Source organism: Setaria viridis, chromosome 9 (genome assembly GCF_005286985.2).
Source record: "Setaria viridis chromosome 9, Setaria_viridis_v4.0, whole genome shotgun sequence".
NCBI classification, from domain to species: Eukaryota; Viridiplantae; Streptophyta; class Magnoliopsida; order Poales; family Poaceae; genus Setaria; species Setaria viridis.
The window spans coordinates 44,868,853-44,887,710 of record NC_048271.2 but is presented as its reverse complement, the minus strand read 5'-3'; the positions used below and the strand labels follow the sequence as shown (position 1 = coordinate 44,887,710).

The window sequence follows — 18,858 nt, the reverse complement described above, 5'->3', positions numbered from 1 at the left end:
CATGCTCTATATTTTATACTGAATTCAGACCACAGTGCACAGAGTCAACGGCAAGTTGCAACCTTGATCAATGCTTATTACTAAGCAGCAAGAAAGCCGCCACCTCATAAAGATTCGTTTGTTATTGGATGGTGCTAGCACTTGCAAATTGTAACAGGAGAGGCTAAGCCCCGTAGCCACTCACCATTAGTGATATAGTGGCGGACGGATAAAGGTTAACAGCCTAAGAATACGTTTGTCTGGAATGCACATAAGAAAACTTCAGCATGGTCCACCAGTCCCAACAAGCGAACAACCGAATCATATTCTTTGGGACAGAGGTCAACTGCAATGGGAATAACAGAAATCCAGCACCAATACCATTAGTGGAGTCATAGGTCATTAAGCCCGATTGAAGCTCAGGTGCTTTTGCACACTATAAAACATAACAGAAATAGGTAAATCGGCAGCCTAGAGAGGCTGCACACATGTACATTGATGATAGGACCAAATTCTCTCGTGTGGAGACAACCAAGTAACCTTGTAGGTATGCATATTAGTTACAAGTCTCAAAATTGTATACAAAAGATGCATGCAAAACCAATCTTGATGACCAGATGCCTGAGGCAGCCAGTTACACTCAAATATACAAAAATTGTGGATCTTGTACTAAGATACTTTCCCTGGGTATGACTAAAATTCTTACAGAGAAAAGGTGACATATCCCTTCACCTTTTAAAAGATAACATGCCTGGTTGAATGGGGTTCTACTCAAAAGTTTTATTGAAGTCAGTACATGCTGCACCAGCATGCATAGTTGGTCTAGTAATGCAAAATGGCGAACCCCAGGCAGCAGTCAGCACTCAGCAGCCACTCTGCCACTCTATTCTTACAAGTAGGCTCCCAACAAGCCATCTCAAGTATTTGACCTGCAGTGAGTTTTTTAATCCTTAAGAACCTCATTTACTTTTGCACAGACCAATCTAAACAAATTCCTTCTGATCATTTTATTTCTTTTATCAGGAAAATCACTGGCACTGCCACCATGTCTATGCATAGTTCAACTTCATATCAGTCAGAAGACCGAGAATATTCCCACAAAATATATAAGAAAAGGCGCAAGGAAGAAAATAGAACCTACTTTCAAGCTATACAAGGGCGATCGACTTGAAGCCACCTTCATTAATTTGTGTGGCAATAGAACTGTCACCAGTCTTGATTATCTTGCCATTTTCCTGGAATAATCAATCAGAAGCACTATCAGAAACAACACAAACCCTGTATTCTAAGAAGTTTGAAGCACAAAAATACAAGCAGTGATCTCATATTCTGAAACCTGGAAATAAAGTAAGGATTACAAAGACGCCAACAAGGTCTTAATTAGTGTGGAGGCCACATGACTGGACCCATCGATGTTCCCTGTAAATTTTATTTAGAGTTACATCCATTCTTGGTTCTTGGTTTTGTTTATACAAGTCTTCTTTTTCCATCTGATTTTAACAAAGAGAGATACCAACATCTTTCTGAAGTAACCACGTTTAGTGTGTGATATAATTTATAAGACTCAATATCAGTGTTAATTGGTCACAACGGGGGGTTTTAGGAAAAACACATATTTAATGAATAGGAGTATGGGTTCATCTAGTGCTTTTATTTAATAAGTGTGCGTAAGCATCAAACATCAAATAAGAAAGAAAAGCGAGTATTGCTTATAAACATCTGAACGGTGTCCAGTATAAATACTAAAGATACAAATTATCTTAAACTTGTGCGCATGAATTTAGTAGTAGATGAAATGGAAATGTAGCATCCCAATCCCTGTCATAGACTAGCCTCTTTAATGCAACCAATACAGAATCCCCGCAGTCTCTCTCCTCCGTGGGAAGGTGGGATAATGGCCATTAGCTGTTTGCAACAGCTCTTCACCACCTTATCCCAGATTAACATCGTAGAAAGAGGGACCACGAGTGCAGTCTTTTGTATGGAAATGCTCTATAATGATGCAAAAATAGATGTAATGATCAAACAGTAATCAGCCTTACCATGATGTGAACATAGCTGGGCTTAATGAGATCCAAAAGGCGTTGGTAATGTGTAATCATCAGAACAGAGTTTTGGGGTGTCAAGAGCCCATTCACTGCATTAGCTACATCTTCAAGTGCATCAACATCTAATCCGGAATCTATCTCATCAAGAAGAGCTAAATCTGCTCCGATGACCTAATTAACAAACAAACACCCTGAATCAGAGATGGTAATCTATTGATGAAGTGCACAAATAGATAGACAAAACAAATTCTGAAGCCTAGTATATTCACATTACTACATAAGCTTCGTCTAAGAAAAAAAGTGTTATTATGCCAATGCATCGAAACTTCGTCAAGCACATAATATATACATAAAAAACCTCAACAAAACAATGACAACGATATGCACAAATAAGAAAACTGTTTTCAAAGGTGATCCTCATTGGGGGAAAAAGACCTACTGAATACCAAATATAAGTATAACCGAATACAATCATGGTATCAAATATACACTTCATGTAAAATACATTTGCTTCAAAAATGTATGGGGGACACCAAATTCCAAAGGTCTGGCAGACAAATCTACCACAGATTTCATAAGACAGGAAAAGAAATTCCAACTCCATAGTCATAAAAAAAAAGAAACCGTATGCAAGGCTGCAAGCCAAGAAATATGTTTTTACTACAATCCTATATAACTAACCCTGAGATGTTTTAAAAACGTCATGACTGTAATATGAAAAGTTAAAAAACTGTGCAGCTTCATGCTTAGTTCACAGGCACTGAAGTGTAATATTCATTGGCGTACAAACCAAGATTCCATGCAAGTTCATAGTTGCAATATCTTACTGAAAGTTGCAATATCTCATTGCGCTTCCTTTCACCACCACTAAAACCTTCATTCACATTTCGATCAAGAAACTTAGGGTCCATATTCAAGGCATCAATTTTGGGCGATACAACCGAATAAAACTGCATGAGAAAGCAAAGACATTTCAGAATCAATGCCTGGGTTATATGTTTGAAGAGGTATATCTACATCTTTCTCACAAATTCATAGTTGCAATATCTTACTGCATGAGAACTAGTATGATGCTACAATTTAATATGGCAAGCTAAGCTTCATTTGAAATCCACCAAATCAAACAAAATACTAACTTTGTTCGTCCCTTTCCTGCCTTTTATATAACATACCAGTATTTGATCACAGATGGAGTAATGTTGTAAATATATTAGGACAATGTTTTATTATATTTATGGCTTGTGAAAATTTATATATCTCAACACAGCAGTTGTGAAATCAAACCTCAAGGGGTCCTAGTGCTGGTAGACCACTCTTTTCTCTGCGAGCATTGACTGCCATGAGCAGAAAATCAAAATTGCTCACTCCAGGAATCTCAATAGGTGCTTGGAAGCTCATAAAAAGGCCTGCAAGAGATCTATCCTCTGGATCCATGTCAACCAAGTCCTCACCCTTGAAGAGGATGGTACCGCCAGTTACCTCATAATGTGGATGGCCAACAAGAACCTGCAAAGCAAGGATGAAAGGTTCAACCGAATGTGCAGGTACCAAAGCAAAGAGCACACTTTTTTTACAATTTGTATACAGGCCATTTCCTGATTAATAACTTTAAAAGGTATACGTGGCTAGATTACTGAACCAGTAGTAGTGCATGATTCTTTTAGTGAAGCAAATTTTAGTGCAGTAGGCTAGCACTACGATTGGGGACAATGCATAGTGAAAACTAAAATGAACAAAATTAGATTACAGGAGTAACAAGGAATATTTCAGCACAGCCCTTGATCTTAGCAAAGTAGTGCCTCGTATAAACATCCAAATAAACGCATGCCCGCAGAAACGTCCTATTTCTCAATGCTTTCAATTATAACACGAAGAGCAGGTGCATCGACCAGAAGCACCTTACCTTTGTGAGGGTGCTCTTGCCGGAGCCGTTCTTCCCCATGATCGCATGAATCTATAACAAGAAAGCACAGAAATTAAAACCATCGTCGGTCAACCCCTTGCAGCCCCAATTAAGCAATACACCACAAGCCGCCAATAATTTCCAGCCAATGAGAAACCCGCACGAACCTCGCCCTCGCGGATGGTGAGGTCGACGCCGGCTAGGATCTGCTGTCCGGTCTCCTTCACGGATGCGGTGAGCCCCCGCACCTCGAGAAGCGGGCTGCCGGATGTCTCGGCCGCCGCCGACGCCGCGGCGAGCTGCAAACAGCGACGCGTCCGCATCGAGACATAGCTCGGAGGCGCGTGGCGGCGGACGAGGGGGCGGGATGAGGAGAGGGAGAAGAGGGGCGATGAGGAGGATACAGCGGCGGCGGCGGCGAGGGGCTGCGCCATGGGAGGAAGAAGGTGAGGCAGGTGGTGCGCCTCCGGATTGTTCCTTCTTCGCTCGTCGCGGCGCGGCTTCGGATGACGACGGGGACCGGACGGCGCCGGAGGCAGTGTGGGCTATTTGGTCATTCTATTTCTTTTTTTAGATGGGCTTTTTCGTCGCTCGGTAAAGCAGCAAGCGTTGGGTGCCCGCGTTGCTTTTGGGCTAGCCTATCTCTCAGCATCAGAATGAGCCCGCATAAGGGCCTGGGTCTTGTTCAAACGGCGCGCGAATGGAGCCCATTCGGACGTGGGCCTTACGCACATCAGGGAGTGGGGGCTCCACGCCTGCATATCCGCAGTCGCCTCCACGCCTGCATACCATAAATAAAAGAAATCCGCCGCCGCCAGCCTTGCCCTATATATAGTAGCCGGCTAGCCGCGCCATCTCCTCCGCCTCTACCGAATTGCAAGCGCGCCGTGGGAGGAGATGATGGCCGGGAACACGCGAGACCTGCTCCTTGCTTGCATCTTCTTGCTGATCAACTCCGCGTCGGCTGAAGCACCCTATAGATTCTTTGGTTGGAACATCACCTACGGCGAAATAAGACCACTGGGCGTCTCGCAGCAGGTAACGTAACAATCTGCTATAGGTCATGGAACGTGTAGCATCGCCCTACAATTTCCTTCGCTTCCTGAAAATCACCCATCATGAGCGATGTGTTTGCTTCTTTTTCTAGGGAATTCTGATCAATGGCCAGTTTCCGGGTCCGACGATTGAAAGCCAGACTAACGAGAACTTGATCATCAATGTTCACAACAATTTACCCGATCCGTTTCTGCTTTCATGGTATGGTCAGATCAATCTATAAAAAAATATTGTATTCATTGATTTGCTTGTCTTGTCAAATTCGGTGGGTTTCTAAGATGAGTACTACATGTAATTATACCTGATGATATATGTTTATTAGAGTTGTGCAGCAACAAAACTGCTATATTGATGATTGTTGCTTGAATTGAATACCAATTTGTATTGGATGCTAAGCAATTATTTTTTTGATAGAATTATGGCTTATAGCTACATCTCTTGGAGGACTTGGATATTCACGGGTAGCATTGTGATAGAATTATGGATGGCTATGAAATGATGGTCTAGATTTAATTCAATATTGAGATATAATTGTAATCTAAACGGAACCTAGAGCATCATGAAGTTCAATGTACTACATATATGCCAGAGTATTTATTATCGGCTACAAGATTTCCCATATTAAAGAATGAAAAGCGTTGACGAGTTAGTTAGGGAAAATATTTGCTCTATTTATTTTTCAGTAAAATATAGAGTTACTGTCCAAGTGAATGTTAACTAATTTGCTACATTTTTACTAAATTGGCAGGAACGGTTTGCAGCAACGCAAGGACTCGTGGCAGGATGGCGTGTCCGGCACCAATTGCCCAATCCCGCCGGGCCAGAATTTCACTTACCACTTGCAGGCTAAGGACCAGATCGGCAGCTTCTTCTACTTCCCGTCGCTGGCATTCCACAAAGCTGCCGGCGGCTTCGGCGCAATACGCATCCACAGCCGGCCGTTGATCCCCGTCCCGTTCCCCTCGCCGGACGACGAGTACACTGTGCTCATCGGCGACTGGTACACCGCTAGCCACAAGGTATGGCTTGATGAAATATCGTATTGCTATTACTGGCCCAACCGGTTCTTAGACGTTTGTTCTTGCTGTCAATTTAGGCGCTACAAGATTTGCTGGACTGTGGAAAGGAACTGCCTTCCCCTGATGGCATCCTGATCAACGGGAAGAGGAGTCCAGACGGTGCAAATTTCACAGTTGAGCAAGGTGACTTTGACTTCTAAATTCCAAGCTACTTTGTGGGATTAGTTTGATCAAAACCTAGTTGCCAAAACGGCCATGTCTGTTTGTTTTCTTATATATCCCGGTCAAATCAAAAAAAATTGCCTTAAACAAACTCATAAAAAAACTGACCTGGGAAAGTAGTCATGGTTCACATTGCTTTCCTTTTTTCTTCCATTCAGGAAAGACATACAGATTGCGCATTTCCAACGTCGGTCTGCAGAACACGCTCAACTTCCTCATCCAAGGGCACAATATGACACTGGTCGAGGTGGAGGGCACTCACACGGTTCAGAACTCGTACACCTCCGTCGACGTCCACGCCGGCCAGTCGCTCTCCGTGCTGTTCACCGCCGACCGCCAGGCCAGGGACTACTACATCGCCGTCTCCACCCGCTTCATCAACACCACCCTCCGCTCTACCGCCGTCATCCGCTACGCTGGTTCAAGTGGCCCAGCTTTCGAGGCATTACCCGATGCACCAAGCGACGTCGATTTTTCTCTGAACCAGGCTCGCTCCATCAGGTAGAAACGTGAACTCATCCGGGCCATGGACATCCAAAGCTCACCATGCACACATCTCGGTCGATTCGTATATGAACCTGAAGCTTTGTTGTCGCGGGAGCAGGACGAACCTGACGGCGAGCGGGCCGAGGCCGAACCCGCAGGGCTCGTACCACTACGGCTCCATCAACGTGACCCGCACCATCCGGCTGGCCAACTCGGCGGGGTCGGTCGGCGGCAAGCTGCGGTACGCCGTGAACGGCGTCTCGTTCGCGGAGGCCGACACGCCGCTCAAGCTGGCGGACTACTACAACATCAGCGGCGTGTTCCGCCTCGGCGGCATCCCTGACACGCCGCCGGCTGGCGGCGCCACGGAGGAGGTGCGGAGCGAGACGGCCGTCATGGACTCTGACCACCGGTCCTTCGTCGAGGTCGTGCTCGAGAACAGCGAGGACGGCGTCCAGAGCTGGCACCTCGACGGCCACAGCGTGTTCGTCGTCGGGTACGTGAATACCTTCTCCTTCAGAGATTAAGCTTAAATAAACTCGCGTTAGAACCGGCAACCTTATGGTCTGTGAACTTTTGGCTGACGATTAACGTAGAATGGACGTGGGGACGTGGACCGAGCAGAGCAGGGACAGCTACAACCTCGTGGATGCAGTATCGCGATGCACCGTGCAAGTAAAGACATTTTTTTTTCCTTCTGATCATTCTTCTCCTGCCAGGCATAGGTTTGTCAACTGTTAAGTGGCTATGCTCACTCGTTGCTCTGTACGTGCAGGTATACCCAAGAGGGTGGACGGCGGTTCTGATCGCGCTGGACAACGTGGGCATGTGGAACATGAGGTCGGAGGTGTGGGCGCGCCGGTACCTGGGCCAGCAGTTCTACCTCCGGGTGTACACGCCGACGCCCTCGTTCCGCGACGAGCTCCCCATCCCGGAGAACGCGCTCCTCTGCGGCCGCGCCGCCGCCGCCACCAGTAGCCGCCGCCTGCCCGTCTCGCGGCCGCGCTACTAGTTAAGCAGGTCGCTGAGGGTCAGCAATGCAAAGAGTGCGACCCTAATACCACCACCCCCGGGAAGGGTGAACGAGAGTAAAGAAAGAAGGTTATTTGGCCGGGAGTGGGATAAGCTTTTGAAAGTGCCTTACGCAGGCCTGTTTAAAAACGTATCCTATTTTTTTTCTTAGGTAAGCTAGCCTGGTGCAAGAAAAAAAGACCAAGAAAATGGAAACGTGTGATAATTTAGATAGATGTTTTTTTGCTAACATCCAATGTACGTTAGTGTCGTGCCGGCCAGTGTGTTAAGGTCGAACGTTTATGAAACTGATCCGAATTTCCATTTCTGAGAATTTAAACCCACGTACCTCGGTGATAGTTTCAGGAAGGCTATCACGTGCAAATCCCTATCTCAAATAGTACAAATCCATACCAACGTAGAAAAAGAAAGCGTAACAGAGTACAAATATCATAGATAATATGAGTACGAGTACATCTTAGCGGCACATGCCGGTACAAATCCATCAGGACTAAATCAAGAAAGGTAAAACATCAACGTAGTGGAAAACAAAAGCTATGGTGAACTCCATCTCCAAAGACGACTCGAGCGAACAACGGTCCCTAGTCTTCTCAGCCGTCGTTGTCAAAGTCGTAGTTGAGCTCTGATCATGAAAAGCCACCTTTTACCCGAGAAGCGGGTAGGCCATGTCAACTCCCAAAAGCAGCAAAGCCAAGAAAACGGGGGAATTATACTATATGCATGAGTAAAACCTATATATGACCGTAGGGGTTTATGCAGTAGCAGCAGCCATCAAGGAAGCGGCAAAGCAACATCATCTCCAAGGTCAACACCTCAAGTAAGGAAGTCGGCACAAATCACTAGATCCCTCACTCGAGGGTCCAGCACCTAAACACATTAGGCGATGTGAGAGCTCCCTTCCCTCACATCTCAACGGCAAATGCCGACCTATCTCAAAAAGGAAAGGTAGAAGCATAAGAAAATTCTAGTCACAAGTAGCGGTAGTCAACAACATTGTCCATAACCAGTGGACACGGACTATAGCTATAGCTTATATACTCTGTCTGCAGAGGTTGTACAACTGTACCTGCACGGATTGAGCTTGAACGGTAGCTAGTCGTCCAAACCCCACCTAACAGCCGGAGCCCTAGTAAGTGGATAGCTCTCTCCTGTTTCCTCGAGTCTGGAATCATCCTCAGCAGCAGGGCACGCCTTCACCAATAAGGACCTCGAAGCTGTGAAACCTACATACACCGGGGTGCAGTCTGGTCCGAGCAAGCCAACGCCTCGAACTTCTTTCACGATCCTCCAATCCGCCTACATGCAGAGCACTATCCACTATTAGTCTCGGATCGAACCCCACTCATAACGTAAGCGAGTGGTAAGTGCAAAAAGTAGCTACTGCGACTGGTGGTAAACTGACTCGGTCCTTAAGCGGCTGAGAGCGAGCACTCTGCCAACAAGTACGTGCCGAAGCACCTGCAATGTACAAGTACGCCATCTGCTTCTCAGTAACAAACAAGGTACCCGCCATAGGTACAGGGTACAGAGAGAGTCCAGAAAGCTCTCTCCCGGCAATGCACTCCTCAGTACCAACCATGGCTTGCTCTCGAACACATCAAGGATTCACACTCACCCAAAACACATGCGAGAGTGTTCAAGGAATTCTATCACCAAAATAATGGCAAATGCCCATCCATAACTCAAAAATATGTATATGGATATATGAGCGGTGGACTAGCTAGGGGTCTGTAGCTAGTCCATAAAAGTAGGTAAATAAGGAAAACAGAATAAACAATTATCAAGGTATGGCTAAAATCATTGGCTATGCAATCCACCATCATCAAGCAATAAGCTAAGGGTCTGTAGCTAGTCCATAAAAGTAGGTAAATAAGGAAAATAGAATAAACAATTATCAAGGTATGGCTAAAATCATCGGCTATGCAATCCACCATCATCAAGCAATATAAGTAAAGCGCTAGCAACTAAGCATGCATAGGATCTATATAATTGGGAGTGACACGACACTTTGTCCGTAGTTTATTGGGTCCTCTTCGGCGTAGTCGGGGCCTTGAAGGTCTTCCTGGTCGTAGCTCGGGTCTGAACAGAATGAGATACAACAAAGCGTAAATTAAGCAGCATTACATCTAGGAAAAAACTCCAAGAAATCCACATTTATAAGATCCAAATAATACCAACCTAGCTACAAACAGCACGAGCCCGATTTTACGAATTTAATGCAACTGGTTTTATATTTTTCCGAGTTAAAATAAATTACTTATGAATTTTTAAAGATTAAAGAATTTATTTAATTATTTAATAATTTCAGAAAATACTTATTAAGGGGAACACGTGTCAGCACGGAATTGGTCCATGTGGCAGCCTGAGGGGATGCCACGTGTCTTGCTGACGTCAGTGTTGACCTAGTCAACGGTCAACGTTGACCGGTCAACGGTCAGAGATGGGCCCCACCGATGGGCCTGGCTCGGCCATGTCAGCACCACGTGGCGCCGACGTGGCGGCCACGTGGGCGGCGGCGCGGCGTGGCACGGCGCGGGCGTGGCCGCGCACGACAAGCGGCACACGGGCGAGGCGGGCGCGGCGCGAGCGAGCGCGCGGGCACGGGCTCCCGGCCATGGCTTAGCCGCGGCGGCACGTGGAACACCGGAGACCCGGGTCTGTGGCGGCCGACGGTAAGGCGGCGACAGCGGCCCGGTCTACTCTACGCTACACTATCGAAACAGAGCATGGGAGAGGGGACGAGCGGGCTCATGGCGAGGCTTGGCGGAGGCGCGACGCGTCGGTGGCGAGCGGTGGTGGCAACAGCTTCGGGTGGCGGTTGCTCCCACGGACGGCTTCCTCCTCATTCCTTCCTCTTATTCACCTCCTCTCCTTCCTTCTCCTTCCTTCCTTTCCTTCCCATGGCCCTCTCCCTCCCTCACGTGGTGGACGGCGCCGCCCCAAGGGCTAGAGAGGTGGTGAGGCCGGAGAGGGGGTGTGACTGGTTTTATAGGGCGGAGAAGGTGGTGGAGGGGAAAGGATGGTGCCGGCCGTCCATCCTCAGCATCCACGCTCGAGGATGGTGTGGCGCCCATCTGCGGCCCGTCCCTAGGGTTTGAGATGCGAGGGTACAAGCGTCTTTTGCTCCAAACGGAAGCTCCTGGGAGCGGGACACGGCGGCATCCTTTGGCCGGTGGTGCGCGCCAGCGCGGCCCCTCCGCCCGCCCGTGACCGCACACGCGCCGGGCGCGTGCGGTACGAAGAAGGGAAGAAGATGAACAGGGCCGGGGGCGCGGGCGTGGGCAAGCAGCGCGAGCGAGCTGGGCCGGGCGCAGGCGCGAGTGGGCGAGCGGCCCAGTGGGTGGGCAAGGCGCGGGCGAGCAGCGGCTGCCGAGCTAGCGAGCGCTGGTGGTGAGATGGGCTGGGTGCGCGGTTGAGGGGAGAGGTTAGCGGGCCGATTAGCGGGCTGGTTAGATTAAGTTTTGTTTTATTTGGTTTAGATTTAGGTTTTAAATTTAGTTTGAATTTTGAATTGAATCCAAAATTCAAACAACACTCAAACATGAACTTCAAATAAAAGTCCAAATCAAGCTACACATATTTTTGAAATGGAATTTAGCTTTTCAAATGAGCACACAATTCAAACAAAAAGTTTTAATTTTTTGCAAATTTTCATTCTTACAAATATTATAAATTTTTGAAATATTACAGTTCCCGTCGGATCTTATTGCGTCTAAATGGATGCCGTTGACAAACATTTAGCAGTCTAAAAGAAGGTTATTCGATGGTCGGACTCCATCCACGGGATGGCAGCCGAGAATAGATGCTGGAGACGACAGTCTGTTGCGCCTGTTGCTGGCTCGGGAACGCCGGGGCGGCTCGGGCACGGGCGCGCGGCGCGTTCGGGGAATCCGGGTGAGGCCCGGCGGCGCCCGTGCGCGCGGATTTCGCAACGTCCACGTGTTCTGGGACCCGTTCCGTCCGACGCATAGCAATTTCGAGGATCGCGGCAACGTTCGTTTCTCGACTCGAGGCATCCGCCGTACGCTATATCCTCTGAACGTCCAGGAGAGTCTTCCGCGATGTGACGAACGGATACGCCGTGTTCGAGCATTCCCTCGCGATGGGATCGGGGTTGTTAGTTGTGTCTGTGTACACCTTTTCCGTGGTCATGATCTGAGGACACGGCAACGAAAACCGTAATCCTTCACGAAATGTTTTTTTTTTGCCTTTGTAAAGTGACCGTGTGACAATTCGTAATCCTTCATTGTTTGTGCAAGAGGAGGTCTGCTTCCCCAGTTCCCCTCGTGTAGCCGTAGCCTCCTTCCAGCGGCCCTGCGCGCCAGGATGGTCGTGCAGCGCAGCAGAGACGAGTGTCCACTGTGCCCGGTGCAACTTGGCACGTCAACCCGCCGCTGCGACGACCTCGACTGTCCTGCCGCACCTGTGTTCATCGAGGCGTCAGTCCGTCTGCGTCGCGAGAGCGACCTCTCGATCGATCGGCGCTGGGCAGCGAGCCAGCGACGACGAGGGGATGCGAGCTCCGTGCACCCTATACAAAAGTGACAGCCGGTATCACTGCCGACGGCAGGCCTTCATGCCCTGCGCGCACTGTAGCATGGCAGCATGGCATCCGACGGATTCCTCCGGCCTCGCTTCGCGTGGCTTGTCGGCACGGCTCGCGGCAGCCGGCAGGGGGATCTATTCCTCGGTGCTGCGCGTGGGTGCTCTGCGCTTCGATGCGAGGGAGCAACGACCGCAGAGAAAGAAGCTAAGGCAGAAGCCTTTTGCATCCGATGCAAAGAGAACGATCGCCCCGTGATGATCCGATCCTGCTGCAGTGCTGCCCCAGGTGGCCAGATCAGAGCTGGAACGAGGAGCAACGAAAGTGATAGCCAAGGATTCTGTGTTTCAGTCGTCCAAAATGTGCCTGATCTCATTTTGTCGAGGACTGAACATGCATATTGGCATGGCACCGCAACGAAGCTAACTTGATGCAACCACATTTTGTCGCCCAGAAAGCGAAAGGATCGCGCAAGTACCAATTCCAAGTCCACTGCACGTCACCAATCCGGAACGGGATTGCAGTTTCTACTGCCGGTTTGAAACATGGTTCCTGGTACAAGTGGTCGCCGAGTTCTTGGCAGCCCGTCCCAGTCCGGAGGGCTTTATGGGTTCCCCAGCTGCTGCATGAAAAGAAGCCTGATGCAAATGCATGGGCCATGATGCCATCATTATTGGCCTCCCGCAATTGCCGCTGGACCTCCTCCACTCCATCATCATGCGTACATGGGGCCATGGATCATTGGTTCCCTCTTCACACTCCTGCTCTTCCTTCTCCTTCCGCCTTTTGCCCTTTCCCGACGACGCTGCAAAATTCTTAGCGAGTAAGAAACCCAGGAAAACCTGGGCGCGCGCACATTGTTCGCGCCGAAAATGAGTAGGAACACGCGAACAGAACAGGGAGGGCTGCGGGCTGCCGAATGGCATCATTGTTTCTTCTTTTTAACAAGAATGGCATCATTGTTCGATGCATGGTTACCTAGAAGATACAGTCCACTACGTTCGAGTATCCGAGCAACAGAGCGATGCATCAGCGGACAGCGGGTATAGTGCGGTCGATTGAAGCGTATAATGTGCTTTCTTTCCTTGTTATTTTTCTCAACGGATGCTTACGTGACGTCCCAGTGAAAACAGAGAATGGGTAAAAAAAAAAAAACAGGCCGGTTTCGCTTTGACTGGCGGGGTCCGCACCAGCCGGGGCTGAAACGGTAAAAAGAGGAGAGAGAAGAGTCGCCATGAGCCGATAGGCAGCGAGAAGAGCGTGGCGCACCCAACAGTCGCGGCCTCGCGGCGCTGGTATCCAGGCTCCCCTCCTCGTTTTAAACGCTCCCCTCCTCTCCCCCTCTGGCCCCTACTCCCTCCTCACTGCTGATCACAGCGCATCGCATCTCTCTCCGGTCATAGGACCCGCCCTCCTCCGCGGCTCCGGCGCCGCATCCGTCTCCAGGAGCAGCTGTCCCTTCTCCGCGCGGTGGAGGTACTGCGCCGCTCTCCCTCCTCCTCGCCATTCACTTGTTTCTTCTCGTGCTCTTCTCTATGAATGGTTGCCGTTCTTGAGAAATTCCCCCCTAGCGTGCAGAGGGAGGGAGAGTGTTTTGGAATTGCGATAGTTAGGGTTCTTTGATTCTTCGCCATGCCTGTGTTTCCCCTCTCCGCTGCATTTTGATTCAATGTGGCATTTATGGTTTATCGCTGGGTCTGCAATCAGAACAGGGCGTTCCTCCTCCACTTGAAGAGCTTCAGTTACTTCTACTCGGGTTCCGAGCGCATTTATTTCGTATTAGGTGCGGTCCACTGCACCAGGCGTTTGCCCATTCTGCGAGGGGCGAGTTCTCTCAATTTTGGTTGGTTCTGTTTGTAACTGTACTTCGTTAAAAAATTTATGGTATCGCCCGACTGCTTGTTTGAAAGCTCTAAGCGGAAGGAACAAGTTTTTTTTTTCCTTGCTAGGTTCAGAGAAAGTTTTCCTTGGTGCACTTTTCTTTTGTTGCTATTTGTAGAGAACAATTTTGGGGTGCATGCGTATGAATATATATGAGTTGCCAATAATCAGTGTCAGGCCTGCAAAGTTGAGCCGCTACAGTCCTAAAGGTTCCACAGGTTTTACAGTTGTTTTCAACTCACCAGCATTTGTCACCCGCTGTAAGTTTTGTCCTTTTTGTTTGCTTAATTTGTTATATGTGCGGTACAGTGATGGATCTAGCAGCACTACCATATATGTCATGCCATTGTACCACGGTAGTAGTAATTCACACGATGACACCGGGTTTTATCAATTGCACAAGGCGTCCGAACTGTGAGCCCCTTGCAAAATCATGTCTTAAGCATCGGGTTCAGAAGACTGACTGCCCAGTACTCGATTGTTCTCTGGAATTAAAAAATGTGATCTTGTAGTCAACTGGGCACTAACCAAGATCTTGTAGTCAGTAAACAATCCTAGAAAGTTGAAAACCCGTGCGTTCAGTTGCAGTTTCACCGCGGCTCATCTCTTACAAAAGTTTACCTGTCACTGCCCTGCCTTCCCTAGTTCACATATTTTATTTAGGATGGAGCATTCCGGTTCTTTTCTGGCCAAAAGAGCAATTCAGAATTGCCTTTGTTTGCCCCACTTTTCTTTCACCTTTTTTTAGTGATATTCGCTGATCGTGTAGCTTTTTTGGTAGTGGCCACTGCCTCACTCGTGCTGCACCATGTATGGGGCCCCGGGGGGGGGGGGGGGGGGGGGGGGTGCTGGGGATAGTATGGCGCTAGGGGCGTCGTAAGGCTGCCATTTTTTTTTTCTTTATCCTAAATGCCAATGGGGTTGATTATTAAGCTTGATTTGGCTGGTAATGATCAGTTCAAACCTGCAATCATTTGATGCTTGGGCTGCGAGCTTAAGCATGTTGTGTTCTGCAGTTAACTTGCATGCTCTGCGGCTCTGGTATAGAGTTTAGACTATTTTTTCATGGAACTTACTTTGTTGTTTCATTCAAAAAATTCTTGAACGATGTGACCTAGTCTGAGGGGATCACCTTGTCATTTTTTTGTGTGTTAAGCATAATTTGGTGTTTCATTCAAGAAAGTTATTCATGATGTGATATGCTTTCTTTGATGCTAGAATGGCTGTGCTTTAGTTCCCTTCTTGCATTGTCTCCTCTTTCTCTGCTTTCACGGATGCCTTTCGGCTTTAGATGCCGGCCCTACCATTTCAGCTATTTTTGGGCCTTTCAATTTCAATTGCTTTCGTGCTGAACCTTCTAGCCATTCTTTGGAAGTAGAATCCTTGTCCCTTGTGTTGACTAGCCATTGGTTTTTTAGTCCCACGATTTAACATTACTTCGTAGTAAGAGAGAAGAATCTCTTTAGCAGTTTAGTGAATGAGAAGTGTCGGTAAAGTGGTTGTCTGCTAGACTGCCAGGACCCTCAAAAAGGGTGATCAAGCAGGCTTCACGGTTTACAGTTCACACTGATCAATTTCTTGGTATCATGACTTTCCCACCACTATTTGATTTTTTAAAGAAAAAGCATTGTGCACTAGTTTGGAACAGAGAGTTTCTTATAGTTCTTAGACTTTGGATTTTTTTTCCTTTGAAAGTACCTTGGTATTTTCATGGCGTGAGTCACTTGTGGGGTAAGGGGCTTCCTCACTGTGGCTTCCACAGCTCACAGGCGCACATGCTTTCACATAAGCACATGGTACCGTGCTTCCTGCTAGGCTCAGCGCATGCATGTTTTCTTCTGAGTTATGATGAGTTCAAGACTGAGTTACTTTTCAAGCTGTACTTTCAGTTTCAGAATTTAGCCCTAAACTTTTCATTTCATTGCAGACGGCTTGGTTATTTCTCAGACATAATTTGGTGATGCTGGGGCTCTAGTAGTCATATTGCTTCGAAGATATCAGCTATGGATCATCTGAATCATGAAAGCTATTTCCCTCTACTGCTCTGCCTACATCTTTTGCTGCTACTACTACTTCCTTTTGCTATGGCAGATATAGCCTCTGAGAAGCAAGCACTCCTTGCTTTTGCCTCTGCAGTCTACCATGGCAACAAGCTCAATTGGGGTCCAAATATCCCACTGTGCTCATGGCATGGTGTGACATGCTCACCGGACCGATCATGTATATGGGCCCTTAGGGTACCAGGGGCTGGTTTGATTGGTACGATTCCTGCTAATACTCTTGGCAGGCTTGCGTCCCTCCAAGTTTTGAGCCTGAGGTCTAATCGTTTGAGTGGGAGCCTTCCATCTGATGTTGCCTCACTTCCTTCTTTACAAGCTACATTTCTTCAGCACAACGAACTGTCGGGAGACTTGCCTTCATTTTTCTCTCCAAGCCTTAATACCCTTGATCTCTCTTACAACTCCTTTACCGGACAAATCCCATTAGGTTTGCAGAATCTTACCCAACTATCTGTCCTGAATTTAGCCGGAAATTCCCTGTCTGGGCCAATCCCTGATCTCAAACTTCCAAGCCTAAGACAGCTAAATCTCAGCAACAATGAACTAATGGGTTCGATTCCTCCATTTCTCCAAATATTCTCAAATAGCTGCTTCTTAGGGAACCCTGGATTGTGTGGTCCGCCTCTAGCCGAATGCTCCTTTCTACCTTCATCAACACCATCACAAGTGCCTTCACTTCCATCATCGCCACATCGTGAGAAGAAGGCAGGCAATGGCTTGATAATTGCGGCTGTTGTTGGGGGCTTTGTCATATGTTTGCTAGCCGCGGTGATGTTCCTTGTGTGCTTTTCAAAGAGGAAGGAGAAGAAAGATGAGGTTGGTTACAACAGTAAGGTGACTGATGGTGCAAGGATTGAGAAGCACAAAGAGGATGTCAGTAGTGGTGTCCAAATGGCTCATAAGAACAAGTTGGTATTCTTGGATGGATGCAGTTATAACTTTGACTTGGAGGATTTACTGAGAGCTTCTGCTGAAGTTCTTGGCAAAGGGAGCTATGGAACTGCCTACAAGGCTATACTTGAGGATGGCACCATTGTGGTAGTCAAGAGGCTAAAGGATGTTGTGGCAGGGAAGAAAGAATTTGAGCAGCAGATGGAGCTTATAGGGAGGGTAGGCAAACATGCAAACATCGCACCTATTCGTGCTTACTACTACTCAAAGGATGAGAAGCTTGTTGTTTATGAGTATATTGCTACTGGCAGCTTCTCAGCATTGTTGCACGGTATGCTAATGACTTTCACCGATGCATTTTCATTATTAATATACAAGTCTATTTTACTGTGCAAACTATTCCTGGTGACTCCATAGAATCCCAACTCATTAAAATTGTCTAGAATATATAATGATACCTCCAAATTTGTCATAAAAATATACTTTATAATGGTACACAATGGTGGTAAATGTGGTGCGTTAATGACTAATCCCTCTGTGACTAGAGGGAGTTAGAGCCTAACAGTCCATTGCAAGCAAATAATCACCAAACAAGCCCATGCTTGCCTAGCAAAGCCAGGTTACATGCCGAAAGAATGGCATACTTGTCAAGTTGTAAGCGTATGAAATATGATTTGAGTGATTGTCAAGTTACACCATTACCTATGAAATTAGGATATACATGTACTTTTTTCTCTGCCGTTTATTTTCTCAAAGGTTTATTCTATTGAGGAAGAGGGCTCTTTGTAATATTGCATCATCCACTCCCTGCTGCACCAAGATATCGCAGTGCAATATTTATGCAGTCCATTGATAGTATTTCTTACTAAATGCTGATAAACAGGTATTAAAGGCGTTTGTGAGAAGACCCCGTTAGATTGGAATACCAGGATGAAGATCATACTTGGAACAGCACGCGGTATCGAGCACATTCATGCAGAAGGTGGCTCCAAGCTCGCCCATGGCAATATCAAGTCAACCAATGTCCTGCTGGATCAAGGCCACAACCCTTATGTGTCAGACTATGGGCTGAGTGCTTTGATGAGCCTTCCAATCAACACCTCCCGGGTCATTGCTGGTTACCGAGCTCCGGAGACCTTTGAATCCAGGAAATTTACACACAAGTCTGATGTATACAGTTTCGGTGTCCTCCTCATGGAGATGCTGACCGGCAAAGCTCCCCTCCAGTCACAGGGGCAGGATGATGTCGTTGATCTACCAAGATGGGTGCATTCTGTTGTCCGCGAGGAGTGGACAGCCGAAGTGTTTGATGTCCAGCTGATGAAATATCCTAACATAGAAGATGAGCTGGTCCAGATGCTCCATATCGCCATGGCGTGCACGTCGTGGTCACCAGACCGACGCCCGACAATGGCAGAGGTGATCAGGATGATGGAGGAACTCCGTCAGTCTGCTTCGGAGAGCCGCACTCCCTCCAATGGAAATCCCAGGGAATCCAATCCTCCATCGGTGTGAATTGTTGGATTTTCCAGCTTAGTCAATGTGATTCTGATTCAGAACTCGTGTATCCAATATCCATGACATCGATGATATATCCTTCACGATATAAAGCTACACTTTAACCATACAGCGTTGTATCATTACAGTTGTAACGTTATTCCCTGTGCCTGTTAACTGGGAGACGTTAGCATATCTGCTCTTATTATCTGCCTACTCAGATGTACGGTAACTTTGGTTC

General features: G+C 47.5%; 3 protein-coding genes across 8 annotated transcripts; 2 read left to right on the top strand and 1 right to left on the bottom strand.

Moving 5' to 3' along the window:
* Positions 1-41: 41 nt before the first annotated feature.
* LOC117839344 (ABC transporter I family member 6, chloroplastic) lies at positions 42-4,457 on the bottom strand. Of its 3 annotated transcripts, none has more exons than XM_034719650.2 (7): positions 4,098-4,457; positions 3,931-3,981; positions 3,312-3,533; positions 2,855-2,977; positions 2,022-2,198; positions 1,121-1,214; positions 42-325 (listed from the first exon to the last, which is right to left on the bottom strand). In XM_034719650.2, the coding sequence occupies exons 1-6, from the start codon at positions 4,362-4,364 to the stop codon at positions 1,128-1,130; spliced, it is 927 nt and encodes a 308-aa protein (XP_034575541.1). In that variant the 5' UTR covers positions 4,365-4,457; the 3' UTR covers positions 42-325; positions 1,121-1,127. The 3 variants fall into 3 exon arrangements, with proteins under 3 accessions (XP_034575541.1, XP_034575542.1, XP_034575540.1); XM_034719651.2 differs by lacking the exon at positions 42-325 and adding an exon at positions 502-1,028; XM_034719649.2 differs by lacking the exon at positions 42-325 and adding an exon at positions 502-908 and having other exon boundaries at positions 4,098-4,456.
* Positions 4,458-4,551: 94 nt separating this feature from the next.
* Positions 4,552-7,954, top strand: LOC117840353 (L-ascorbate oxidase homolog). The gene is made up of 8 exons (XM_034720861.2): positions 4,552-4,968; positions 5,078-5,187; positions 5,735-6,005; positions 6,083-6,188; positions 6,386-6,728; positions 6,832-7,209; positions 7,310-7,388; positions 7,489-7,954. Exons 1-8 carry the CDS (start codon positions 4,828-4,830, stop codon positions 7,723-7,725), a joined length of 1,665 nt encoding a protein of 554 aa, XP_034576752.1. The 5' UTR covers positions 4,552-4,827; the 3' UTR covers positions 7,726-7,954.
* A 5,591-nt stretch (positions 7,955-13,545) lies between these two features.
* LOC117838056 (probable inactive receptor kinase At5g58300) lies at positions 13,546-18,745 on the top strand. Of its 4 annotated transcripts, none has more exons than XM_034717924.2 (3): positions 13,546-13,764; positions 16,097-17,451; positions 18,004-18,745. In XM_034717924.2, exons 2-3 carry the CDS (start codon positions 16,173-16,175, stop codon positions 18,633-18,635), a joined length of 1,911 nt encoding a protein of 636 aa, XP_034573815.1. In that variant the 5' UTR covers positions 13,546-13,764; positions 16,097-16,172; the 3' UTR covers positions 18,636-18,745. The 4 variants fall into 4 exon arrangements, with proteins under 4 accessions (XP_034573815.1, XP_034573817.1, XP_034573816.1 ...); XM_034717926.2 differs by lacking the exon at positions 13,546-13,764 and adding an exon at positions 15,322-15,750; XM_034717925.2 differs by lacking the exon at positions 13,546-13,764 and adding an exon at positions 15,788-15,965.
* The last annotated feature ends 113 nt before the right edge of the window (positions 18,746-18,858 follow it).

Excerpts from the sequence above, each read along its gene's own strand:
- LOC117839344 (XM_034719650.2), bottom strand. The coding sequence starts at position 4,364 with ATGGCGCAGCCCCTCGCCGCCGCCGCCGCTGTATCCTCCTCATCGCCC. Across the intron at positions 3,982-4,097 it reads TCACCATCCGCGAGGGCGAG|ATTCATGCGATCATGGGGAA; the intron begins GTTCGTGCGGGT and ends TTCTTGTTATAG. Across the intron at positions 2,978-3,311 it reads CAGCACTAGGACCCCTTGAG|TTTTATTCGGTTGTATCGCC; the intron begins GTTTGATTTCAC and ends TTTCTCATGCAG.
- LOC117840353 (XM_034720861.2), top strand. The coding sequence starts at position 4,828 with ATGATGGCCGGGAACACGCGAGACCTGCTCCTTGCTTGCATCTTCTTG. Across the intron at positions 6,189-6,385 it reads AAATTTCACAGTTGAGCAAG|GAAAGACATACAGATTGCGC; the intron begins GTGACTTTGACT and ends TCTTCCATTCAG. Across the intron at positions 7,389-7,488 it reads TATCGCGATGCACCGTGCAA|GTATACCCAAGAGGGTGGAC; the intron begins GTAAAGACATTT and ends CTGTACGTGCAG.
- LOC117838056 (XM_034717924.2), top strand. The coding sequence starts at position 16,173 with ATGGATCATCTGAATCATGAAAGCTATTTCCCTCTACTGCTCTGCCTA. Across the intron at positions 17,452-18,003 it reads CTTCTCAGCATTGTTGCACG|GTATTAAAGGCGTTTGTGAG; the intron begins GTATGCTAATGA and ends GCTGATAAACAG.